Source organism: Oncorhynchus keta, chromosome 1, assembly GCF_023373465.1.
Source record: "Oncorhynchus keta strain PuntledgeMale-10-30-2019 chromosome 1, Oket_V2, whole genome shotgun sequence".
Taxonomy (NCBI): domain Eukaryota; kingdom Metazoa; phylum Chordata; class Actinopteri; order Salmoniformes; family Salmonidae; genus Oncorhynchus; species Oncorhynchus keta.
Window position 1 is genome coordinate 55,499,676 of NC_068421.1, and position 27,616 is coordinate 55,527,291.

Consider the following 27,616-nt stretch of genomic DNA (forward strand, 5'->3'; position numbering starts at 1 on the left):
TGTGACAAAGCTGCACATTATAGAGTGGCCTTTTATTGTCCCCAGCACAAGGTTCACCTGTGTAATGTGCATGCTGTTTAATCAGCTTCTTGATATGCCACACCTGTCCAGGAGATGGATTATCTTGTCATACCAGATATGCTCACTACCATTTGAGAGAAATAAGCTTTTGGTGCATATCGTACATTTCTGGGATCTTTTATTTCAGATCACGAAACATGGGATCAACACTTTAGGTGTTGAGTTTATATTTTTGTGTGTTCACTGTACATGCCATTCCACATTTATTTTGGGTTATAATCATGTTATACTGCTCATCTAATGCTGAATATATGTTCAGTCATACCATTGTTATCAATCAACTGCATTACACTTTAAATAATTCGAATTCAGATGCCAATATGGTTGACGACACTAGCTAGCTAAATTGGCTAGCTAACCAACCCATTATGATTGTTATCTAGCATACTAGCAAGCCCGACTACTACATCAGCAATAACAGCCGAGTGTAATCTTAACAAATGCCTTAAACAGAAGTCCAAAACAACATATACGCCTGTTTAAATATATATATATATATATTATGAAATGCACAGGCAAATGCAAATCGCTGTGGAATCCGTCTAGCTAGCTGATTACACTTCTGCTCCTTGTTATATCTGTGCAGTGGTTTTCCCAGACCTAGACGTCCTTGCATTCACAAAAGTACAGTTGCGCGCGCGCTCAGTACAAACCCGAAAAAAGTCCCAGCACAACAGAACATTTACATCTGGTGCAGAGATCACCATATTTTAGCACGGGGGAAAGTAACATAATTGGCTTATCGATAGGCTTGATGCGTTTATTTTGTTATGCCTTTGACCTACTGCTACATTAGAAAATGGCGGAGTCGGATGGTGGGGATTTCGCCTCGAATCGTCCGCAGAACAGGTGAGGATGACACTCGTGGTGAAATCAATATGGGAAAACTGTATGTAGACCAAAAGTCAGCCAGAGATACATGGGCATGTGATAGGCCTACGTGACACCCAGGAGAACATACCGGGTAAGGAATTAAAAAATGTATAAATGTGAAACATTGGGCGAGAGGACGGATTTTCAAGAAATTCCCGAGGATACTGGCCTTTTTTGTTTTTGCATGAATTGTCATATCTTTGCAGATTGATTCATTTATTGTACATTGTATCCATGGTAGGCTACATCATAGGCTAAATATTGCCAGTGATAAGGTATGAGTAAGAAAGAATGTTAGGCTACCTGTTTGGAATTCTGTCGTAACATTGTTACGTTCATAGTTACAGACACCGCTCCAGGATAAAGGGATTTAAGGGGGCAGTTGACATCGGCGAAGGGCTATTTTTTGGGGGGGTTATTGTATTGTAATTATATTGAATTCTGCTTATATTACGTTACACCACAATAAACATAAAGTTCAAATGCAGAGACTCAGAGATCAGAGTGCTTTTAAAGTGACAGGTTGGCGCAAAACCTGTAACCTATATCCGCTGCGCGTATCAGCATAACATATTGGCCTTCTACGAAAATTCAGCAGGAGGCAGGTAGAGGCGCAAATTCGTGTTGGGTTTATTGACACAGCACTGGTGTTTCAAAGGTGACGGCGATATTTACAAATATATAAAAATGTCAGCATGCAAAATAAAAAGCCTCTCATCAGGCAAAACCTGCCTTAACCAGTAAAGCACAGGTTTGGTTGGATACAGGCTACGCTTGAGGTACCCAAAAGTGAACTATTCTTGGCGCGCAGGCCAGGTATATCTATGCACGCTAAAGTGCGCGCATTCACACCATTAAACATGACGGAGAAAACGGACACATGCTCTCCAAACAAAGACAATTAAGAAATTGACAGTTAACTGGTACACGCAATTAAATAAATCACAAGTGTTGCGCAGTTTGTGTGCTCTCCAAACAACTTTTCCACTTGGAGAATGAGAATGGTATTAGGCTATATTTAATGAATTGCACACATTTCTGTAACCACACATTCTAAATTAATGGGGGACTATGTTGTGATTAACAGTAACTTCACTGATGAATATATATTTCATGGGGCATTGATAAACATTGACAAACAATGAAATCGAACGTTCAGCTGTCCACTAACCTTTTGGCGATGCGGGGGCACAAACTTCTCCGCATTGACCTTTTTTTGATGCAGGTAAGGGAGAATTCTCTCCAGAACGATACACCAGACCTCCCACTGGGGTTGTCTCCAGACCTCCATGTCACACCCAGGAACATTTTGCGGTGTGGTCATTTTCTCTCCAAGCCCGGGGAAAGGGTCAGAGCACACCCTCTCTCCTCTCCAGGTTGCGGAGAGAGCTCGGTCATAATCAGTGTCAGTCAATGTCCGGATGAAAACCTCATACACCCCATCACAGGGCAGACACTCCTGCAGAGCGCCCCCCATAGGAACAGCAGAGGAGCAGGAAGGAGAGAGACAGGCCTCCAACACTGCATCCTCAACAGGGCCTGACTGGTAACCTTAACCCCGCCCTTGTAAATCAAATATTACAGTTATTACGTTATTCACTTAGCGTATCACAAAGATGAGAAGTGTTTTTCCCACTTTCTATAGAAACCCAAAGGATTCACACCTAACTGCCCCCGTGGCTTTCCATAGCCCCCCTACACACTCCGCTGTGTACTCTGCCCATTGTGCTGACGCAGCGGAGATACCCATTTTTTTATGCGCCAACCTGTCACTCAATCATCTGAACTTTTTAGCTATTTTTATATAGGGACATACAACTAAAACTTTAGCCCCCTCTTTAGCCCCCTCATGCATCTCGATAAGCAAATTTCCTCTAGTAGGTGCAGCACCGCAACACATTGCAAAGTCCCTATTTCTTCAGCATCAAATGAAAAATGTTATGGCCTACTGAATTGAATACGCCACTTATTGATGATAATGTAGCCTATAGCTAGTTTTTAGTTTGACTTTAAAAACAAAACAAAATTAAAGTAAAAATATATAACTTTTCAGTTGTGTTTTGTCAACCAAACCCAATCAAGAATTTGTCTCAAAACAGCCAAGCAGTCATAATTATTTGATTTCATTAGTTTTAATTGATAAGCTTGAAACATGAAACTGACTAGCCTTCTGCCTGTTACCAGAGGCACAGTCAGTCATACTGTAAGTCACCACAATAATTGACACGCCATAGCATGTAGGCTATATATTGGATAAATATGTAGGCAACTTCATTCCATTTAACAAAATATAATGTTTCAACATAAATTGTGAGTGACAGTTATAATTCCCCCCAGGTATCATAGATAGGCAGCCTATAGTACTATTATCCATTGAGACGGTCATATCCTCACTCAATATGTAGTGAGATTAAATTGTCCTGAAAGTGGTGAACAATTCAAGATATTCTCTAGTGTTTAAGGGATATATATATATATATCACCCATTAACACAGGCTTTGTTCTCTGAATACAAAAGAAGGCATTTCTTCAAAGGAAGCAGCTGAATAATTCAAAAGAAAAGGGAGTTGAGATGAGGGTGATGATGCAGCTGCTGGGAAAACGGATGGACAAAGTGCAGGAGAGCAAGAGCTCAGCACTGTCACTGATGCTACAACAGGATCAGTCAACTCTGACAAGTATCCTAGAAGCTTAATTGGCAGAAGATACGTGGAAATACTTTTTAAAATACCCTATTCTGGTAAACTGATAGTGATAGGCCTTTTCTCTTCCAGTATGGCTAACCAGAATAGCACCCTGCGTTGCACGTTCTCAGCCCCAAGCCATAGCGCCACTCTCCTGCAGGGCTTGTCGGTCCTGCGAGTCCAGGGGCAGCTCCTGGATGTGGTGTTGGCCATCAATGAGGAGCGCTTCCAGGTTCACAAGGCAGTGCTGGCCTCCTGCAGTGACTACTTCAGGTGAGACTGACGCTGTGTCTCCAAAATGGCTTCTGCTACTCGTCTCCTTTCCTTTCATCTGCACTGATTTGAGAGAACTGGACACTGGATGTATTCTCTGACTATAGTGATACACTGACTGGTAAAAGAGAGACCCAGGTAAAGAGACGTACAAATCAAATCATGATACAGATGTAGAGGTGAGGGGAAGAGTGTGATTGTGTTGGTGAATTTGGCTTTGGTGTGAAATGATGATACATCAAGAGCTGAGTCAGATGAGAGGCGTAGTGGAGAGAAAGGAAGAGGAATTGGTACAATATGTGGGACTGATAGGGAGGGATATAATAACATTACAGGTGTACAATGTGCAATGTGAATATATTTAAATGAATAATCTGATGTTCTTGTCCTGATGTTGCATGGCAAGTAGGGGCGTGGTTCCGTGTCTAATTTACCTCAGATTAATATGTTGTTTAGAATGGGGGGAAATCAATAAAACAAGTTTAGCCATTTAAATAACTGTCTTTATGTTTTCTCACTTACCTTGCAGAGCCATGTTCACCGGAGGCATGAGGGAGTCAAACAAGGATACCATTGAGCTGAAAGGATTGTCCGCCCGCGGCCTGAAACATATAATTGACTTTGCTTACAGCGCAGACGTCACACTTGACCTGGACTGCATTCAGGATGTACTGGGAGCAGCTGTCTTTCTCCAGATGGTCCCAGTCGTGGAGCTCTGCGAGGAGTTCCTCAAGTCAGCCATGAGCGTAGAGACCTGCCTGAACATTGGCCAGATGGCCACCACCTTCAACCTGTCCTCCCTCAAGGAGTCTGTGGACACCTTTACCTTCCGCAACTTCCTGCAGATCGCTGAGGAGGAGGACTTCCTGCACATTCCCATGGAGCGCCTGGTCTTCTTCCTGCAGAGCAATAAGCTGAAGAACTGCAGCGAGATCGACCTGTTCCACGCTGCCATCCGCTGGCTGCAGCACGACGAGGCCCGCCGGGCCGGAGCAGACAAAGTGCTCTGCCACGTACGATTCCCCCTCATGCGCTCCTCGGAGCTGGTGGACAGCGTGCAGACGGTGGACATCATGGTAGAGGACGTGCTGTGCAGGCAGTACCTCCTGGAGGCCTTCAACTTCCAGATCCTTCCCTTTCGTCAGCACGAGATGCAGTCCCCTCGGACCGTGATCCGCTCCGAAGTAGTTTCGCTCATTACCTTTGGTGGGACACCCTACACTGACAATGATCGCACTGTGAGCAGTAAGGTGTTCTATCTTCCAGACATTGCCGCGCGTCAGTTCAAGGAACTAACGGAGGCGGAGACAGGTTCCAGCCACGCCTGTGTATCGGTGCTGGACAACTTTGTTTACATAGTAGGCGGGCAGCACCTGCAGTACCGCAGCGGCGAAGGGGCGGTAAACGTCTGCTTTCGCTATGACCCGCACCTGAGCCAATGGCTGCGCATCCAGCCGATGCAGGAGGTGCGCATTCAGTTCCAGCTCAACGTTCTTCAAGGACAACTCTACGCCACTGGGGGGCGCAACCGATCTGGAAGTCTGTCGTCCGTAGAGTGCTACTGTCCCAAGAAAAATGAGTGGACCTACGTGGAACCACTGAAACGCAGAATCTGGGGCCATGCAGGAACTCCCTCTGGTGACAAGCTCTACATCTCAGGGGGTTACGGTGTCTCGGTGGACGATAAGAAAGCCCTGCACTGTTATGATCCCACATCTGACCAATGGGACTTCAAATCGCCCATGAACGAGCCCAGAGTGCTTCATGCTATGATCAGCGCCAAAGACCGTGTTTACTGCCTGGGCGGTCGCATGGACCACGTGGACCGCTGCTTTGACGTCCTGGTGGTAGAGTATTATAATCCAGAGAATGACCAGTGGACCACTGTTAGCCCCATGCGAACAGGGCAATCTGAGGCAGGCTGCTGCTTGTTGGACAAAAAGATCTATATCGTTGGAGGGTACAATTGGCATCTAAACAATGTCACAAGCATTGTGCAAGTGTACAACACAGAGGCTGATGAGTGGGAGAGGGACTTGCACTTCCCTGAGTCTTTTGCAGGAATTGCGTGTACGCCGATCATACTTCCACAAACCACCACGCAACGGTAATCCCTCCGCCCAAAGTGACTGTGACAATTTGATTCCATGGGCGATTCCTCACAAAACTGAAAACAAAAAAAATACCATGATTTGGGGGATTTTCAGGCAATTTAATCCACAGAAGGGTCCTTTGGAAGAAGGATGGATGACACATACAGTACCTTCAGAAAGTATTCACTTTTTCCACAACTTGTTGTGTTACAGCCTGAATTTAAAATGGATTAAATTTATTTGGATTTTGTGTCACTGGCCTACACACAATACCCTATAATGTTAAAGTGGAATTGTGTTTTTTTTTCTTCATTTTTATAAATGAACAAAAACCTGAAGTGTCTTGAGTCAATAAGTATTCAACCCCTTTGCTATGACAAGCCTAAATAATTTCAGTAGTAAATTTGCTTAACAAGTCACATAATAAGTTGCATGTACTTATGTGTGCGATAACAGTGTTTATCATGATTTTCGAATGACTACTTCATCTCTGTACCCCACACATACAATTATCCATAAGGTTCTTCAGTCGAGCAGTGAATTTCAAACAGAGATTCAACCACAAATACCAGGGAGGTTTTCCAATGCCTTGCAAAGATGGGCACCTATTGGTAGATGGATAAAAAAAAGCAGACATTGAATATCCCTTTGAACATGGTCAAGTTATTAATTACATTTTGGATGGTGTATTAATACACCCAGTCACTACAAAGATACAGGGGTCCTTCGTAACTCAGTTGCTGGAGAGGAAGGGGTTTCACCATGAGGCCAATGGTGACTTGAAAACAGTTACAGAGTTTAATGGAGAAAACTGAGGATGGATCAACAGCATTGTCGTTACTCCATAATACTAACCTAAATGACAGAGTGAGAAGAAGGAAGTCTGCACAGACTAAAAATATTCCAAAACATAGATCCTGTTTGCAATAAGGCACTAAAGTAAAACTGCCCTATACAATTGGCAAATAAATTAACTTTATGTCTTGAATACAAGACAATATTGAATGTTCCTGAGTGGCCTAGTTACAGTTTTGACTTAAATTGACTTGAAAATATATGGCAAGAGTTGAAAATAGCTGTCTAACAATGGTCAACAACCAACTTGACAGCTAGAAGAAGAAAAATAATCATGTTCAAATGTTTTTACAATCCAGGTGTGCAAACCTCTTAGAGACTTACCCAGAAAGACTCACAGCTGTAATCACTACCAAAGGTGATTCTAACATGTATTGACTCAGGGGTGTGAATACTTAAGTATATTTGATATTTCATTTTCAATAAATGTGCCAAAAAAATCCAAAAATATGTTTTCAATTTGTCATTATGGGTTATTGTGTGTAGATGGGTGAGAGTTTTTTTAAAATGTAATACATTTTAAAATTCAGGCAGTAACACAACAAAATGTGGAATAAGTCAAGGGGTATGAATAGTTTCTGAAGGTACTGTATTTGACATTTGTATCTTAACGCATAATTGAGAAATAATGAATTGAAGTTGGAATATTTGTGACATTTTCACCTTGACTATGCCTCCTTTAAGACTCCATAATGTTTAATCTGTTAAGATCTGTTAAGATGTTGCTATAATATAGGCTACAGTGTATTACTTCAGCTTCCATCCTATGGTTGAGGTCCATGTGCTGCATTATAATGAACTGTGGTTGAAATTATGTGAAGGCCAGAGCCAGTGTAAATGTATTAGTGGCCTTTTAATGGAAAATAAGTGTTAGCTCTAAGGACAGACTTGCTTTTAAATAGATAGATACATTATTGACATTTCAATGTAGTTTGGGGTGTTTAAAAAAATACTTAAAGCAATACCCACAATCAAAAACCTATTAACAGATTTGCAGGATAACATTTCTACATTTGTGCCCTGCATCAAGGAAGCATGTTTCTATTAATTGGTTGGGTAAATACATTGAAATAGTCCATTTGCAGGGTTTAACTTAAAACAAAATGAAAATTACAACAGATTTGATGACAGATTAGACTGCATGGTACCCGTAAGAATTGTTCACGTTGAAGTTACTCAAATTAAATTTTATTGCATATAGCGGATTAGAATCTGTTCTTTTTCCTGCAGTCTGAACAGCCAAAAAGCACATGGAATTTGGTATCTAACTAGCTTGTTAATTGTTTACAAACAAATTAGTGAATGTGCTAGAAAGCTAAACAGATACCTAGCTAGCTAGTTGACTGCTGTGGCTAGCCAAAAAGGACTTGTTTTGAAACTACTTGTCTTAACCTTTGAGGCTTAAAAAGTGTTCTTACACTATGATGTTGAACATTCAAATCAACTGGAAAACGTCCATGGGAGGCATTGTTGTCACCTTAGCTTGCTACATAACTTCTGATGCCATTTCTGTCTAGCCGTCTACGCATACAATTTGATGCATACGTTTGATAAATCCAAAGTGTCCACCACACAGAATGCACTGCAACTGCTTCTGCAACGCAATGCTGCAAGGCAAACGCAGCGTTCCATTGGAAATGAATGTACAGTACTGATCAAATGTTTGGACACACCTACTCATTCAAGGGTTTTTCTTTATTTTTACTATTTTCTACATTGTGGAATAATAGTGAAGACATCAAAACTAGGAAAAAACACATGGAATCGTGTAGTAACCAAAAAAGTGTTAAACAAATGAAAATATATTTTAGATTTTAGATTCTACAAAGTAGCCGCCCTTTGCCTTGATGACAGCTTTGCACACTCTTGGTATTCCCTCAACCAGCTTTACCTGGAATGCTTTTCCAACTGTCTTGAAGGAGTTCCTACATATGCTGAGCACTTGTTGGCTGCTTTTGCTTCACTCTGCGGTCCAACTCATCCCAAACCATCTCCATTGGGTTGAGGTCGGGTGATTGTGGAGGCCAGGTCATCTGATGCAGCACTCCGTCACTCTCCTTCTTGGTCAAATAGCCCTTACACAGCCTGGAGGTGTGTTGGGTCAATGTCCTGTTGAAAAACAAATGATAGTCAGACTAAGCGTAAACCAGATGGGATGGTGTATCGCTGCAGAATGCTGTGGTAGCCATGCTGGTTAAGTGTTCCTTGAATTGTGTTCCTTGAATTCTAAATAAGTCACCGAGAGTGTCACCAGCAAAGCTCCTCCATGTCTCACAAAGACACAGTGGTTGGAACCATCAGACCAAAGGACAGATTTCCACTGGTCTAATGTCCATTGCTTGTGTTTCTTGGCCCAAGCAAGTCTCTTCTTGTTATTGGTGTCCTCTAGTAGTGGTTTCTTTGTAGCAATTAAAGCCTGAAGGCCTGATTCACGCAGTCTCCCCCGAACAGTTGATCTTGAGATATGTTTGTTACTTAAACTTCGGGGAACATTTATTTTGGCTACAATTTCTGAGGCTGGTAACTGTAATGAACTTATCCTCTGCAGCAGAGGTAACTCTGGGTCTTCCTTTCCTGTGGCGATCCTCATGAGTGCCAGTTTCATCATAGAGCTTGATGGTTTTTGCAACTGCACTTGAAGAAACTTTAAAAGTTCTTTATATGTTCCGAATTGACTGACCTTCATGTCTTAAAGTAACGATGGACTGTCGTTTCTCTTTGCTTATTTGAGATGTTCTTGCCATAATATGGACTTGGTCTTCTATCTATCTTCTATATATCACCCCTACCTTGTCACAACACAACTGATTGGCTCAAACACATTAAGAAGGAAAGAAAATCCACAAATGAACTTTTAACAAGGCACACTTGTGAATTGAAATTCATTCCAGGTGACTACCTCATGAAGCTGGTTGAGAGAATGTCAAGATTGTTCCATAGTTGTCATCAAGGCAAAGGGTGGCTACTTTGAAAAATCACACATATTTTGATTTGTTGAACACTTATTTGGTTACTACATGATTCCATATGTGTTATTTCATAGTTTTGATGTCTTCACTTATTCTACAATGAAGAAAATAGTAAAAAAATATATATAATAAAAAAATAACTGGAATGAGTAGGTGTCTCCAAACTTTTGACTGGTACTGTACTTCTTGTGTACCAAAATGCAATGACACTGTCGGTGTGATCGAGGCGTGAGGAAGCACGAGCACCACCACCAATTAGCCTATACCACTGACAATGTCTGGAGTCAATGGAGCAGGTGTGGGTATAGTCCAAGCTATCTTATGTAACACGTATTCCAAACTCTATCTTATGGCAGCTCAGTCGTTTTTGAAGTCCTGTGTGAGTGCATGAGAACATCCGTGGTTAGTGCTCCTTATGTAGGAATTCTGTAGGCTTCTTGCATTTTCTCTAAAATATTATACTGTGTATAATTAATACTGTAGATCAGAATGAAGTGATTTTGTCTCGTCCAACTCTTGCAGTGTTTGGTTGTGATGAACAAGTGGGGGTGGGAGGGTTCTGGTCAAGTGGCCAGATTCGAAGGCCAAGGTCCATTGGTGTCACCCCCTTCTCCTAGCTCTTACACAAAAGGACTACTATGGTGTGAGAAATAGGGTGATGCCTTCACTTATCTTCAAATAGACATATGCCAACTGCTTTCACCTATGCAGTCCTGCCAGAACTGTGAAGCCCAAAGAGTTAAAGGCAAGGGGCTGAAATTCATGTAAGGGGGACCTCCTGATGGAAAGAACAAGCACAGCACACAAGCAGTGAGGATATGTGATTATTGTCCTGTGTATTTCTCCCTTTAGTATAGTGCATATGGTAAAACGTTAGTTTAATGTGGAGTAGGCTATTTGTGAGACTTTCAGTATTGTATGCACAACTGATTGTTAATGTATTTTACTCCTTGTAGACTATGTTGACAGTGATGAGACAAGCTTATAATGCAACATCTTATTTGGAAGCACAACGTGTCCCTCGTTGAAATATGTTTTGGTTTTGAAAATGTCACCTGTTTGCCTCACCTGTTCTGATGTTTTGTATGTCCAACTCAAAAGCACATATAAAGCACTTAAAAGCTAACTAAGTGGAGTCCACTGTTATCAAAGGAGACTGTAGACTTCTTCTGCCATTAAAATCCTTGGGTGGGCCACCTAAGTGTTTTTTCCAGGACTCCTAAGTAAAAAATTTTCAATTAAACGGTGTAAAAAAAAGCATTTTATCTATTTTTTAAAACATGTATTTTCAGAATGGAAAAAAGCTTTCAGTCTAAACTTAAACGATTAAAACCAGATAAGTTATGTAGAAAGATAATGGACCTATATATTTTTCAATTATATCATATTTGAAAACTAACAATCACCAAAATAAAACCTAGACAGTCTGGGATAATTGGAAATTCTAAAAACAATTCATCTATCCATATTGATTTTGTTAATATGTTTGTGCAAAAGAACACAGCATTATCCATGGCAAAATGCATAGAATTGCAGGAAATGTGCAATAAAACTGCTAAATTGTCACTCCCTCCATGGCATAATATGTAGAATCGCAGAGATACATTTCTCTGTGGAGAAATTGGTTTAAAAAGGCCTCTACACCACCTAAGCCCCCTTTAAAAAAAAAAAACCTTAAAGCTGAGATCCGCGATAGGCGAAGCAGCCGCCCCTAGATGCATTTGTTATCAGTGTCTGTTGTTTGAAGTAATGTCTGTTGTTGTAATATCGCAAACTGATGTGTTCAATTTCACCGCTATGGATTCCAGCTTTAATTAAAGGTGTTACATGAACTGAAAACAGCATTCAGGTGTTGTAAATGAATGTATCATTTTTCAAAGAACAACAAAAATCTTTGTGGGATGGCAGTTTAATGTAAATTGAAGACAAATGAAACCTTATTCCCAATCGTAGAAAATTCTACTTGACCCCACAGTGAAACTGTGAAATACAAGACCGTACCAGAATGTGTTTAATCTTATGAGCTCTTCCTCTTTCTTATACAGTACTGTAATACAGATGTGATATGTAGATTGTACAATTTTTTTTGTGATCAGCATACTAATCCTTTTGTCATTTGTGTGTTTTTTTACAGAAAATTCTATTGAATAAGATGTTGAGAAATGCCCTTGCTCCAGAGATTCATGCTTTAAATGTGTGTCAGAGGACAACATGCACTTATGAGATTATTCATAATTAATGTATGGTTTATATGAGGTGCTATTTTTGCCTTTCTATACTTGACCATACCCTGTATTTAGCTAAATACTCTGCATTTAAACTCCAACATCACTGTAAATGTCACAAAGACATGAATCCCAATATTTCCTGTCAGTCAATTATAGGCCTACTGTATCTGGACAACTGATCAATTTGGTATAGGCCATTACAGTTTATCTCTGTTCATCATGACCCTGATACAATTCCAAGGATTTGATTGATCCATTACTGGTATTTCAACTTTGGTAGAGCAATATCTTTATTTGTACCAAAAAAAATGTATGATTAGTAAATATTCGAAAAAGTAGCATGCACATATATGCCACGTGTCCTTCATACTTTCTGTAATCTACTTCAAAGGATACTGTGGCGAATTTGTAATCGTATTGTGTGTCTGTGAATTTGCCATCCATGGTTTTGACAGAACATGTGTGGGGTCCCCCTCTGGTGATAACTTGTTCACTCGGTTTTTGTAGTTCGGATATTGAGTGGATTTTAATAAAACTTCAAGAAATAGATTGTTTTCCAGTTTTTTAAAAATTTGTCAACCTAACCATTCCTATAAATCGTCATATGATGCAAAGCATCGTCGTCGTCGTCACAGTTTTTGCTTACTGAAAGTGCTGTATCTTCTTGAAAACTTGACTGCTGACATTACATGTCTTGTTTTTTTGGATTGTACTAATGACCAATATACTAAAATATAGTTTTAAGTGAACTATCCTATTAAACATAATTGTCCTTTGACATCTTTTAGTGCGTTCCCACGCGTAGTTCTGAGCTATAGTTCGATTATTTGTTCAATTGTATTTTCTTAATTTGGTCCAGGTGGTTTCACATTGCCTATCCTGGTATATCCTTGTCTCCCCACAATTTACATCCATAAATTCGCTGCTACCCACATAATGTTCAACAGATATCAAGTTATGGTACTGTTTGCATGTCATCAAATGCTTGCAGTCAAACAATCAATACAGCACGCCTCTGGTTATTTTCTGGTATTTGGTCCGGACTGCGTTCTCATCTGCAGTGAACCGCACCAAGGTACGAACGGAATCTGACTGAGACCAACCACGGTGCGCTCGAGTGCGGATAGTGTTCAGACCAGTCCAAACGAACCGAACCGCTCCAAACTCATTTGCTGTGAAAGCCCACAGAGCCCAACATACAAATCAAATACACACGGTAAGTCCTGATTTAATGATGTGATAATACTCATCATTATATTTCCAGAAAATAGAAAATGGCATGTAGTATGCGATATGTTATGTAGCTAGCTAGACATTTACATTTTTAATTTCATAGCATAATTTACAGTACGCGCGTAATGACGACAAACCATCGTATCCAAGCGTTGTGCGTAATGTCCCATTGAGAAGAACAGCAGAAGATGGCGAGCTCAAACAATCCACGTAAATTTAGCGAGAAAATCGCTTTACATAATCAGAAACAGGCTGAGGAGACTGCGGCTTTCGAAGAAGTGATGAAAGACCTAAACATCACTAGAGCTGCACGGGTAAGTGCCTTGTTTTGTTGATTAATTACTGTATGCAGCTTGGCTAGTTAGCCAGTAATGTTAGCACGTTTTTATGACGAGTTGTTTTTAGCCAGCTGGCAGTGGCAAGCAAAAGTAGCCGATTTACTGCATTCGCAGTTAAATAGCTGTATTCTGATAACCATTATATATTGGGGCGTTATTTTGCAAACGTTTTAACCTAGCTCGCCAGCTAGTGTAGTGAGCTGTCTTTGTTGACGTTTGCTAGGTATGGTGAGCAGCCAGGTAGGCTAGCTAACTAGGCTCTATAGTTAGCAAGCACCTGCTCATACATAGTCAAATTGCCATACATCATGAACATCAAAAGGTTCAGAGTATCAAGCTAGATATCGATACTATCTAGCTAGCTAGCTCGTTACCATCTACAATTTGCAATGAAAACTGAACATGCTTAGCTAGCACAGTTCGACTGACTCAGTCAAACTGGTGTGTATTTGACACTGACAGAACACCGCAGTAGCTAGGAGGATACATCTCGCTAACTCCAATGTTGACAACGCAATGGAGTTACATCCACCATAGCTAGATCACCACAAGCCATTTTGACATAATTCCCCAGTCAATTGTTTTCCCATGCATGTCAGGCAATGGGTTTGCATGTTTGCAAAGTACCAACCCTGCTTTGACAGTAGCTATAAAAAAAAATATCGCCTAGTCGGACCATTATTACTGTTCCAGCTGGCTGGTAGGCGTTATTGTAGGTAGGGAATGTTAAGTGTATCACAGATCATTTTCTACCAACCGTTAACTGGGATAATCCCTCAATTCTCGACTTGGAAAACGTGTCTTCTAAACTTCCATGTCTAGTTCCAGGGGGTTCGTTTGAATTTAGAAAATGCTAAGACATATACACATTACCAGGCAAATATTGTTTTCTATATTTTCAATATGCTGGCCTATGGCCTAAACCCTACTGCCAAACCATCCAATGATGGTATTTATAAATAAATTATCTGGGCTGCTGAAAGGACTGATCTTTAGAATACACTAAACAAAAAATATAAACGCAACAAATAACAATTGTAAAAGATTTTACTGAGTTACAGAACATATGTGGAAATTGGTCAATTTAAATAAATTCATTAGGCACTAATCTATGGATTTTGCATGACTGGGAATACAGATGTCTGTGACCTACAGATGCATATCTTAAAAAACAAAACCAGTCAGTATCTGGTGTGACCACCATTTGCCTCATGCAGCATGACACATCTCCTTTGCATAGAGTTGATCTGGCTGTTAATTGTGGAATGTTGTCCCACTCTTCAAGTTGCTGGATATTGGCGGGAACTGGAACACTCTGTCGTACACGTTGATCCAGACCATCCCAGACATTCTCAATGGGTGACATGTCTGGTGACTATGCAGGCCATGGAAGAACTGGGACTTTTTCAGCTTCCAGGAACTGTGTACAGATCCTTGTGACATGGGGCCATGTATTATCATGCTGAAAAGTGCAATCACCTCAACAATGTGCCTCAGGATTTCGTCACGGGCTCTGTGTGCATTCAAATTGCCATTGATAAAATGTAATTGTGTTCATTGTCCAGTTGGGTTATGGTTTGGACAGGCATAAGCTACGGACAATGAACAGACATGCATTTTAACGATGGCAATTTGAATGCACAGAGAGACCAGGATGAGATCCTGAGGCCCATTGTCGTGCCATCACCTCCTGTTCACAGTTATGAAAACTTAGGACACTAGAGGCCTTTCTACTGACTCTGAAAAACACTAAAAGAAAGATGCCCAGGGTCCCTGCTCATCTGCGTGAACGTACCTCAGGCATGCTGCAAGGAGGAGGCATGAGGACTGCAGATGTGGCAATAAATTGCAATGTCTGTACTGAGACACCTTAGACATCACTACAGGGAGACAGGACGGACAACTGATCGTCCTTGCGGTGGCAGACCACGTGTAACAACACCTGCACAGGATCGGTACAGCCGAACATCACACCTGCGGGACAGGTACAGGATGGCAACAACAACTGGTCGAGTTACACCAGGAACGCATAATCCCTCCATCAGTGCTCAGACTGTCCGCAATAGACTTAGAGAGGCTGGACTGAGGGCTTGTAGGCCTGGAGTAATGCAGGTCCTCACCAGTCATCACTGGCAACAATGTCGCCTATGGGCACAAACCCACCATCGCTGGACTAGACAGGACTGGCAAAAAGTGCTCTTCACTGACGAGTTGCGGATTTGTCTCACCAGGGGTGATGGTCGGATTCGCGTTTATCATCAAAGGAATGAGCGTTACACCAAGGCCTGTACCCCGGAGCGGGATGGATTTGGAGGTGGAGGGTCCGTCATGGTCTGGGGCGGTGTGCCACAGCATCATCGGACTGAGCTTGTTGTCATTGCAGGCAATCTCAACGCTGTGCGTTACAGGGACGACATCCTCCTCCCTCATGTGGTACCCTTCGTGCACGCTCATCCTGACATGACCCTCCAGCATGACAATGCCACCAGCCTTACTGCTCATTCTGTGTGTGATTTCCTGAAAGACAGGAATGTCAGTGTTCTGCCATGGTCAGCGAAGAGCCCGGATCTCAATCCCATTGAGCACGTCTGGGACCTGTTGGATTGGAGGGTGAGGGCTTGGGCCATCCCCCCCAGAAATGTCTGGGAACTTGCAGGTGCCTTGGTGGAAGAGTGGGGTAATATCTCACAGCAAAAACTGGTAAATCTGGTGCAGTCCATGAGGAGATGCACTGCAGTACTTAATGCAGCTGGTGGCCACACCAGATTGTGACTGTTATTTTACCCCCATTTGTCAGGGACACATTATTCCATTTCTGTTAGTCACATGTCTGTGGAACTTGTTCAGTTTATGTCTGTTGTTGAATCTTGTTATGTTCATACAAATATTTACACATGTTAAGTTTGCTGAAAATAAACACAGTTGACCGTGAGGATGTTTCTTTTTTTTTGCTGTGTGTGTGTGTGTGTGTGTATTACACACACAGACTGAGTGTACACAAAAGTAACAACACCTTCTAATATTGAGGTGTCGAAAGCTGGACCATTCTTGATTTTATTTATTAGGATTCCCATTAGCAGACGCCAATGGTGAAAGCTAGTCTTACTGGGATCCGACACATAACGAAAAGTAATTACTGACAAAAGACTTTACAATTTACATACAGTACATTTAAAAACATGTGTGCATGTGTGTGCATTTATCACTTACACATACAGTCGTGGCCAAAAGTTTTGAGAATGACACAAATATTAATTTTCACAAAGTCTACTGCCTCAGTTTGTATGATGGCAAGTAGTATTTGCATATACTCCAGAATGTTTTGAGGAGTGATCAGATGAATTGCAATTAATTGCAAAGTCCCCCTTTGCCATGCAAATTAACTGAATCCCCCAAAAACATTTCCACTGCATTTCAGCCATGCCACAAAAGGACCAGCTGACATCATGTCAGTGATTCTCTCGTTAACACAGGTGTGAGTGTTGACGAGAACAAGGCTGGAGATCACTCTGTCATGCTGATTGAGTTCGAATAACAGACTGGAAGCTTCAAAAGGAGGGTGGTGTTCTTCCTCTATCAAACAGTTATCTGCAAGGAAACACGTGCTGTCATCATTGCTTTGCACAAAAAGGGTCTTCACAGGCAAGGATATTGCGGCCAGTAAAATTTCACCTAAATCAACCATTTATTGGATCATCAAGAGCTTCATGGAGAGCGGTTCAATTGTAGTGAAGAAGGCTTCAGGGCGCCCAAGAAAGTCCAGCAAGCGCCAGGACCATCTTCTAAAGTTGATTCAGCTGCGGGATCGGGGCACCACAAGTACAGAGCTTGCTCAGGAATGGCAGCAGGCAGGTGTGAATGCATCTGCACGCACAGTGAGGCAAAGACTTTTGGAGGATGGCCTGGTGTCGAAGGGCAGCAAAGAAGCCATTTCTCTCCAGGAAAAACATCAGGGACAGACTGATATTCTACAAAAGGTACAGGGATTGGACTGCTGAGGACTTGGGTAAAGTCATTTTCTCTGATGAATCCCCTTTCCGATTGTTTGGGGCATCCGGAAAAAAGCTTGTCCGGAGAAGACAATGTGAGCCCTACCATCAGTCCTGTGTCATGCCAACAGTAAAGCATCCTGAGACCCCTCATGTGTGGGGTTGCTTCTCAGCCAAGGGAGTGGGCTCACTCACAATTTTGCCTAAGAACACAGCCATAAATAAAGAATCGTACCAACACATCCTCCGAGATCAACTTCTCCCAACCATCCAGGAACAGTTTGGTGATGAACAATGCCTTTTCCAGCATGATGGTGCACCTTGCCATAATATTTGTGTCATTTTCAAAACTTTTGGCCACGACTGTACATGTCAGTACATGCACTCAAGGCTTAAAAATCATTATTTAACTGGTCTCCTCCCCTTATTCTATACGGATTGAAGTGGATTTAACAAGTGACATAAATAACGGGTCACAGCTTCATGAAAAAAGCAGGTGTTCATAATGTTTTGTACACATTCATGTATAAATATATACAGTACCAGTCAAAAGTTTGGACACACCTACTCATTCAAGGGTTTTTCTTTATTTCTACTATTATCTACGTTGTAGAATAATAGTGAAGACATCAACTATGAAATAAAACATATGGGGAAATGTCGTAACCAAGAAGTGTTCAACAAATCTAAATATATTTGCCTTAATGACAGCTTTGCACACTCTTGGCATTCTCTCCACCAGCTTCACCTGGAATACTTTTCCAACAGTCTTGAAGGAGTTCCCACATATGCTGAGTACTTGTTGGCTGCCTTTCCTTCACTCTGTGGCACAACTCATCCCAAACCATCTCAATTGGGTTGTGGTCGGGTGATTGTGGAGACCAGTTCATCTGATGCAACACTCTCCTTCTTGGTCGAATATCCCTTACACAGCCTGGAGATGTGTTGGGTCATAGTCCCACTAAGCCCAAACCAGATGGGATGGTGTATTGTTGCAGAATGCTGTGGTAGCCATGCTGGTTAAGTATGCCTTGAATTCTAAATGAATTACTGACAGTGTTACCAGCAAAGCACCATCACACCTCCATGCTTCACAGTGGGAACCACACATGCTGAGATCATCCGTTCACCTACTCTGCATCTCACAAAGACACAGCAGGAACCAAAAATGTGAAATTTGAATTCATCAGACCAAAGGACAGATTTCCACCGATTTGTTCATTGCTTGTGTTTCTTGGCCCAAGCAAGTCTCTTCTTCTTATGGTGGCCTTTTTAGTAGTCGTTTCTTTGCAGCAATTCGACCATGAAGGCCTGATTTCACGCAGTCTCCTCTGAATAGTTGATGTTGAGATGTCTGTTACATTTTTTGGGGCTGTAATCTGAGGCTGGTAACTCTAACTTATCCTCTGCAGCAGCTTCCTTTACTGTGGCGATCCTCATGAGAGCCAGCTTCATCATAGCGCTTGATGGTTTTTGTGACTGCACTTGAAGAAACCTTCAAAGTTCTTGAAATGTTTAAGTAATGACGGACTCTCGTTCTTGCCATAATATGGACTTGGTCTTTTACCAAATAGGGCTATCTTCTGTATTTTTATTTTACCTTTATTTAACTAGGCAAATCAGTTAAGAACAAATTCCTATGACGGCCTAGGAACAGTGGGTTAAATGCCTGTTCAGGAGCAGAACTTAAGATTTGTACCTTGTCAGCTCAGGGATTTGAACTTGCAACCTTTTGGTTACTAGTCCGACACTCTAACCACTAGGCTACCCTGCCTCCCCTCCCTTGTCACAACACAAATGAACTTTTAACAAGGCACACGTGTTCATTAATTAATACCTCATGAAGCTGGTTTAGAGTGAAAAGCAGTCAAGGCAAAGGGTGAATCTCAAATATTACAGTGGGGCAGAAAAGTATTTAGTCAGCCACCAATTATGAAAGTTCTCCCACTTAAATTACAGGCCTAGGTACACTTCAACTATGACGGACAAAATTAGAAAAAAAATCCAGAAAATCACATTGTAGGATTTTTAATGAATTTATTTGCAAATTATGGTGGAAAATAAGTATTTGGTCACCTACAAACAAGCATGATTTCTGGCTCTCACAGACCTGTAACTTCTTCTTTAAGCGGCTCATCTGTCCTCCACTCGTTACCTGTATTAATGGCACCTGTTTGAACTTGTTATCAGTATAAAATACACTTGTCCTCAACCTCAAACAGTCACACTCCAAACTCCACTATGGCCAAGACCAAAGAGCTGTCAAAGGACACCAGAAACAAAATTGTAGACCTGCACCAGGCTGGGAAGACTGAATCTGCAATAGGTAAGCAGCTTGGTTGAAGAAATCAACTGTGGGAGCAATTATTAGGAAATAGAAGACATACAAGACCACTGATAATCTCCCTCAATCTGGGGCTCCACACAATCTCACCCTGTGGGGTCAAAATGATCACAAGAACCACACAGGGGGACCTAGTGAATGACCTGCAGAGAGCTGGGACCAAAGTAACAAAGCCTACCATCAATAACACACTACGCCGCCAGGGACTCATCCTGCAGTGCCAGACGTGTCCCCCTGCTTAAGCCAGTACATGTCCAGGCCCGTCTGAAGTTTGCTAGAGAACATTTGGATGATCCAGAAGAAGATTGGGAGAATGTCATATGGTCAGATGAAACCAAAATATAACTTTTTGGTAAAAACTCAATTCGTCGTGTTTGGAGGACAAAGAATGCTGAGTTGCATCCAAAGAACACCATACCTACTGTGAAGCATGGGGGTGGAAATATCATGCTTTGGGGCTGTTTTTCTGCAAAGGGAACAGGACGACTGATTCATGTAAAGGAAAGAATGAATGGGGCCATGTATCGTGAGATTTTGAGTGAAAACCTCCTTCCATCAGCAAGGGCATTGAAGATGAAACGTAGCTGGGTCTTTCAGCATGACAATGGCAATGTAGTGGCTTCGTAAGAAGCATTTCAAGGTCCTGGAGTGGCCTAGCCAGTCTCCAGATCTCAACCCCATAGAAAATCTTTGGAGGGAGTTGAAAGTCCGTGTTGCCCAGCAACAGCCCCAAAACATCACTGCTCTAGAGGAGATCTGCATGGAGGAATGGGCCAAAATACCAGCAACAGTGTGTGAAAACCTTGTGAAGACTTACAGAAAACGTTTGACCTCTGTCATTGCCAACAAAGGGTATATAACAAAGTATTGAGAAACTTTTGTTATTGACCAAATACTTATTTTCCACCATAATTTGCAAATAAATTCATTAAAAATCCTACAATGTGATTTTCTGGATTTTTTTTTTCTCTTCTCATTTTGTCTGTCATAGTTGAAGTATACCTATGAGAGAGGCCTGTAATTTTCATCACCTATTTAAGTGGGAGAACTTGCACAATTGGTGGCTGACTAAAGACTTTTTTGCCCCACTGTATATATTTGGACTTATTTAATCCTTTTTTGGTTACTACGTGATTCCATAGTTTTGATGTCTTCCCTATTATTCAACAATGTAGAAAATAATAAAGAAAAACCCTTGAATGAGAAGGGTCCTGTATATATACTTTTGACTGGTCTTGTATATATACATACATACAGTATCAGTCAAAAGTTTGGACACACCTACTCATTCATGTGTTTTTTTTCTTTATTTTTACTATTTTCTGTAGTGTAGAATAATAGTGAAGACATCAAAACTATGGAATCACGCAGTAACCAAAAAATGATTAAACAAATCAAGATATATTTGAGATTCTTCCAAGTAGCCACCCTTTGCCTTGATGACAGCTTTGCACACAGGCACTGCATCTCAGTGCTAGAGGTGTCATTACAGACCCTGGTTCGATCCCGGAGTGTATCGCAACTGGCCGTGATCGGGAGACTCATAGGGCGGCGCACAATTGGCCCAGCATCGTCCTGGTTAGGGGAGGTTTTGGCCGGGGTAGGCCAGTGTAAAATAAGAATTTGTTCTTAACTGACTTGCCTAGTTAAAGGTTAAATTAAAATAGTGCTTCATATCATGATGATACTCGTCTCGATCAGTGAGAGAAGATTTGAAATGGACAAGATGGCGGCATACACATTTTCAGGTTACTTCATGTAGTAAAACTTTTATTTTTATTTTTTTAACTGAGCATTTTCTAAATTCAAACGAATCCCCTGCAACTAGACGTGGAAGTTTAGAAGACACATTTTCTTCCAAGTCGGGAATTTGGTCAAATTCTCTGCTATGCTTAACTTTACCTACCTAATTACTCCTATCAGCCATCTGGAACAGTAATAACAGTAGGACTATGCTGTATTTTTAATAGCTGCTTCAACAGCACCTAAGAAACCCCCCTCCCCAGCACCTAGTGTGTGTGTGTGTGTGTGTGTGTGTGTGTGTGTGTGTGTGTGTGTGTGTGTGTGTGTGTGCGCACACTGAGGTTTGACAGATTTGCAAGGTTTGAACTGTGATGGCAGATACTGATAACATGGGATCAACTATCCTCTTGTAGACCTTTTAGTAATACGTGCAATGCAAATAATTGACTCGTTTTGGTTGGTTACTGGAAATCATTCTTGTCGGCCTGATTTTTAAAAAGCCAATGTCCATGTTAGTCTGTTTATTCATCCCCATAAAATCAGGCCTTTGTTTAATCCATCATTCATGCAATTCATTAAAGCAATTGGTGATCTTAAACATTTATTAGTTATTGCCAGGTGTTTGGTGGTGAACCTACCCATAATGAATATCATAAAGGAATGGTTTAGGAGTACAGAATGGATTTATGTTGTGGTTTTACAACATGGCTATTTATTATTATTATTATTATTATTATTATTATTATTATTATGATTAGTTATCATTTTTTTTACAAATCTAATTGAAAAAATAGAAACACCATTTGACAAGTCCTAGTATCCATCATTACACAGTGATGTCTTTCCTTATGAGATTGACACCCTCCAGCTATTTGGCTTAGGCCTATGGACTTTGTCCACGCAGTGCTGACATTGCACAAACTTGATACTGCCTCGAATCAATGAAGATATGAACAGTTTACGGGCCCATATTAACCTATGTCTTATCTCATCTGGCCTTTTACATGTGGTCTATTCTATCAATATTTTGTGTGTAATCCTTCATGTATCAGTTTACACATCCATTCATGCTTTCATACGATTTTACGTTGCACAGTTGCAGTTACAGAAGACCCAGTATTTGCAACTAGGGCAGAATCGTGGACAGTACTATGGAGGCTCACTGCCCAATGTCAATCAGATTGGAAATAGCAACATTGACCTGCCTTTTCAGGTGAGCTCACAGCTTCTCTATCAGTTGGTAAAATGATGTTTTTAATTTGCGTGATACAACAATTAAATCTCACCTGAGGGAAATTTTATCTTTCAGAGCTTCCATGAAAGGCTAAGATTCACCCTTGCGTTACCCTATATTGTTAACAAGAATCCAATTCAAGGAACTTCTTTAGTAGTTTACAATTTTGAAGACTCGTCCTGCCGTATCAGTATTGATCCACTGCATTTGTCTGGAAAACCAAGTCTCAGAAGAAAGCTAAATTTGAGCTTCAGACACTCTCACCCCATCTTGAAATGTTTAAAAAGATTCCTAAAAAACACATACAAGGAGCCTTTGTCATTGCTTTCTATATCATGACTCTTCATTTATTTTAAACATTTTTGCTAACTTGAGTATGAGGGCCCATAGCTTGACCCATTTTGAAATGAATACATTTGCACCATATTATATCAAGACATTTTTAATTTACATTTTTTTGTGTGTTTTCAAATGCCCAATTTTTCTTTGTATGGTTGATTTTGGCTAATCCTGTCCAGAATTCCGCTTTGGACACCAGTCGGTCGACCAGGCATCACGGGCTGGTGGACCGTGTTTACCGCGATCGGAACCGTATAACCTCGCCCCATCGCCGGCCCCTCTCTGTGGACAAACATGGCCGCCAGATATCCTTTGTCTGCACTCAGCTTATTTTGGATTTGAACAGAATGGTCTTTTACAAAACTTTTTGACTTAATTAGTACTTGTTTTAAAACGGCGTGTGTCATTGTCAGATCATGCTTAGTTAGACTTTACACTTCAGTAGATGAATGCTGATCGTTAACTTGACCATTCAATTATATAGGTTTGATTTTATATTGCACCACCATTTTTGTCCTTAACTGAGGTCCACATTGACAGCTGCCCCTATAGCTCCGTGTACCTCTCACCCCCACCGGATACCAGTTGGAGGAGGTATGTCATTAATGTCCTCCTATTAAAAAAAAAATCCTAATAAACAAGTTTTCTTTTTTTTGTTGCAATTTCATCTACATTCAGGAAAAACACAGTACATGCAATGTCTTTGTAAATTGCAATTTTTCAAATAGAAATGGCATGCTCAATTGAACTGATATTATTTTTTTTTACCCAGAGTCTGACATAGCATGCCAGATATGAGGTTGAGGAATAGGGGTCACAGAGACATTTTGTTGACCTTCCTTTGTTCTAATGCCACAGGACAAACTCTGACTCAGCACTACACCAGAACACCATGAACCCTGTGCCCCAGGATGCGTTTGCAGGGGGATCACAAGAGCTACAGCCTAAACGAGGTAATGGAGGATTCAGTTACATGGACAAGGAACAGCTTCTATTTATTCATGCCTGATTCAATTTATTCATGTTTGAATCCACATGTCCATGAAAGGATAAGCCCACTGAAATCGTCTGGATAATTTATGACATGAAGGTGTTGTGTTCCACTAACAGTTTTTGTCCATGTTGGAGCAGCTCTTCTCTTTCGGTGAAGCGATCAAATTTTGATTTGTGTTCAACCAACCACTGCTTACTGATGAGGGAAAGATTGTTGTAGTATCTTGAATTATATTGTGCTAAACAAAGTCATTTTCTTGAAGGGAACTTATCTCCTCTGGGAATGGTCTCAATTGAAATTCCTCAAGATGACACGTGAAAATAGAGCTATAATATGGTCTTCTGAAAAGTATCTAGCTACCTGTCATGGAGATCTACCTGTTGTTTTTACTGTCCCCAAAACGATTATGCAGTTTAATTTCACTACAGGAAGAATGCTACACTTAAAATAATGCAATGTGGGTTGATTCGAATTGAGCTTAGTACCTTCAATTGTCATTTATTTGACTCTTTTCCCCTTGTAGTGCTGCTGCTTACAGTGCCTGGGACTGAGGAGTCTGAATCAGATGCAGACAAGGATACACAGTGGGATAACAAAAAGGTAAAGGAGCGGACATGTAGCCTAGTTGTATCAGTGCTTGCTCACCGTTATTTTATTTATTTACTGAGTGTACTTTCACTCTAGAATGACTCATCAAGAACCAAGTCCTGCGAAGTCCCTGGGATCAAGTGAGTAATTGCTGCATCATTCATCTGAATATGGTGCTCCGGCAGGACCGTACCATGTAGAAAGGTGCTTTGTGAGAAAGAGCTGTCCAGGGCATGCTTAGAATGAATTATGTCCAAAGATGGAGAGAACATGGGTCAGTGTGAGAGAGGACCTATGACACCATATGACTAGCAGCTGTTATTTCAACACACACAACAATGAGAAATGTCATCATTCATAAAAACCAACCAATAGAATTAATTTTATAATGGATTTTCTTTTGCTGTTTTAGGAAATATGTATACCTTTTTTCTTTCTCCCCTCTAGTATATTTCCATCACCAGATCAGGAAGTGAACACGTCATTGATCCCGGCCACGCTCAATACGGGAGGCTCCCTGCCTGATCTGACCAACATCCAGTTCCCCCCACCGCTGCCCACTCCGCTGGATCCAGACGACACTGTGGCGTTTCCTTCCCTTAGCTCATCCAACAGCACAGGCAACCTGACCACCAACCTCACCCACCTCGGCATCAGTGCAGCCAGCCACGGTAAGTCATCGATGGCGAAATGAATGTGGCAGATTTTAAAGGTGTATATGATATTCAGATAAAAATGTAACCAAGGATACTCTACGGATTTTTATAAAAGCACCAAGAAAGTTCTGTAACCACCTGGTATTGCATCTGACCGTAAGGCGCCACAGAGGGTAGTGTGTACGGCCCAGTACATCACTGGGGTCAAGCTTCCTGACATCCAGAGCCTACATACTAGGCGGTGTCAGAGGAAGGCCCACAAAACTGTCAAAGACTCCAGTCACCCAAGTCATAGACTGTTCGCACGGCAAGCGGTACCGGAGTGCCAAGTCTAGGACCAAACGGCTCCTTAACAGCTTCTACCCCCAAGCTATAAGATTGCTGGACAATTAATCAAATGGCCACCCGTACTATTTACATTGACCCCCAATTACCTCGACTAACCTCTACCCCTGCACATTGACTCTGTACCGGTACCCCCTGTATATAGCCTCGTTATTGTTATTTTATAAAAAAAAATCACTTTAGTTTATTTAGTAAATAATTTCTTAGCTCTATTTCTTGTTCTGCATTGTTGTTTGTGGGCTTGTAAGTAAGCATTTCACGGTAAGGTTTACACCTGTATGTGACAAATAAGATTTGATTTGTAAGGGAGTATTTATCTTTTGCCAAGCTAATCCATCTAAGTGACAGGTTCGACATTTGAAGAAGCTGCTTAAACAGCATGCTCATTACACAGGTGCACCTTGTGCTGGGGACAATAAATGTGCAGTTTTGTCACACAACACAATGCCTCAGATGTCTCAAGTTTTGAGGGAGCGTGCAATTGGCATGCTGACTGCAGGAATGTCCACCAGAGCTGTTTCCAGATAAGAGAATTTGGAGAGCGAGACCACGTGTAACTCAGTAAAATATTATAAATTATTACATGTAGTGTATTTGAGGAAGAACCATTCATTCAATACTGAAAAGATTTCACAGAATGATTATGCAACAAGTTACAGAAACTGCATTTTCCAAGCTTAGGAACGCTAGATGGGTGGGTACTTTATTACATAGTGATTGGCATATGTAGACGATTGCCAAAGTCAGAATCTGTTCAATGTAGTTGTGAAAAATGTTGCGTAGCATTGCAGAAATGTACATTGCAGAAATGTTATGTTGCACTGCAATGCCCAAAATGAGTTTTGCTGTACTTCAGAGAAGTCACTTGTGCCTGTCCTGTTGTGTCTTGGCAGGGATCACTACCACCTCTCAGCCTACCATGACTGTGGCGGCCCAGCGTAGGCAGCCCACCCTGATCCCCCTAACCCTCAATGCAGACCCCCAGCCACAGCAGTCACCGCAGCAGCTCTCCCCCACGCTGTCGCCCCCTCTCAACATCCAGGTGAGTAGACCCAACGTTACCATGCTCTCCAATCCCTGGACAGCAGGGCTAAGCATTATTACATGGACAAAAACCTAAACGTCCCTTGTTGAATACAATTATATTTTAACTTTGCTCTACCGATTGTCCGTGGGGTTGGCTTTTTTATATAGGGCACATTTTATAATGGAGTTGGCTAAACAACTATGTAGACAGAAATTAAATTTGAACTCAACCTTAACTTCAAAAGGAGCACTGGTGGAAGTATTTTTCTCTTACATGGCTAAATCCCAATTTGGAGGTGAGCAAGCTCTTCCTGGCAGATGTAGTTTGGCCTTGTTTCCTGGAATGACTCGGCTAGCAAATATCCCTCAAGTAATTTAGTGCTTTCAATTGCTCAAAGTAGGCATTCGATCACAATTCTCAGAGTGTGAGCTACTTTCAAATGGAAAACAATAATCCAGTCTCGACTGTTACCTGTTCTGACCATGACCTAAGAAAATCTTTATACAACATACTGGGCAAAACCTAGATCCTCACAAGATATTCAGCCACTCTTGTAATACTGAGTGTACAAAACATTAAGGACACCTTCCGGATATGTCTTGGAACCTAGGGCTGTGGCGGTCATGAAATTCTGTCATCCGGTGATTGTCAATCAAATAACTGCCGGTCTCACGATAATTGACCCTTAATTAACATAAACAAATGTAGCATCTCCTGGCTTCCACGCATA

The 27,616-nt window shown here is 41.3% G+C and overlaps 1 protein-coding gene across 8 annotated transcripts in view; it reads left to right on the forward strand.

Annotated features, from left to right (window-relative positions):
- The first annotated feature begins 627 nt into the window (after positions 1 to 627).
- The window catches only part of LOC118388316 (CREB-regulated transcription coactivator 1-like), a 43,068-nt gene continuing 16,079 nt past the window's right edge, over positions 628 to 27,616 (forward strand). For 4 of the 8 annotated variants that reach the window (XR_008145501.1, XM_052528157.1, XM_035777249.2 and 1 more), the window contains exons 1-10: positions 12,952 to 13,272; positions 13,393 to 13,603; positions 22,800 to 22,916; positions 23,456 to 23,581; positions 23,809 to 23,870; positions 24,135 to 24,229; positions 24,794 to 24,870; positions 24,955 to 24,998; positions 25,306 to 25,529; positions 26,753 to 26,901. Coding sequence is in view for 4 of the 8 variants with exons in the window: in XM_052528157.1 (XP_052384117.1) it covers positions 13,478 to 13,603; positions 22,800 to 22,916; positions 23,456 to 23,581; positions 23,809 to 23,870; positions 24,135 to 24,229; positions 24,794 to 24,870; positions 24,955 to 24,998; positions 25,306 to 25,529; positions 26,753 to 26,901 (1,020 nt within the window). In the remaining 4 variants the exon portion in view is untranslated. Of the gene's footprint in view, positions 1,046 to 3,728; positions 3,912 to 4,440; positions 13,273 to 13,392; positions 13,604 to 22,799; positions 22,917 to 23,455; positions 23,582 to 23,808; positions 23,871 to 24,134; positions 24,230 to 24,793; positions 24,871 to 24,954; positions 24,999 to 25,305; positions 25,530 to 26,752; positions 26,902 to 27,616 lie in introns of those variants that run through there. The other 4 variants (XR_008145503.1, XR_008145508.1, XM_052528185.1 and 1 more) reach the window with 3 other exon arrangements.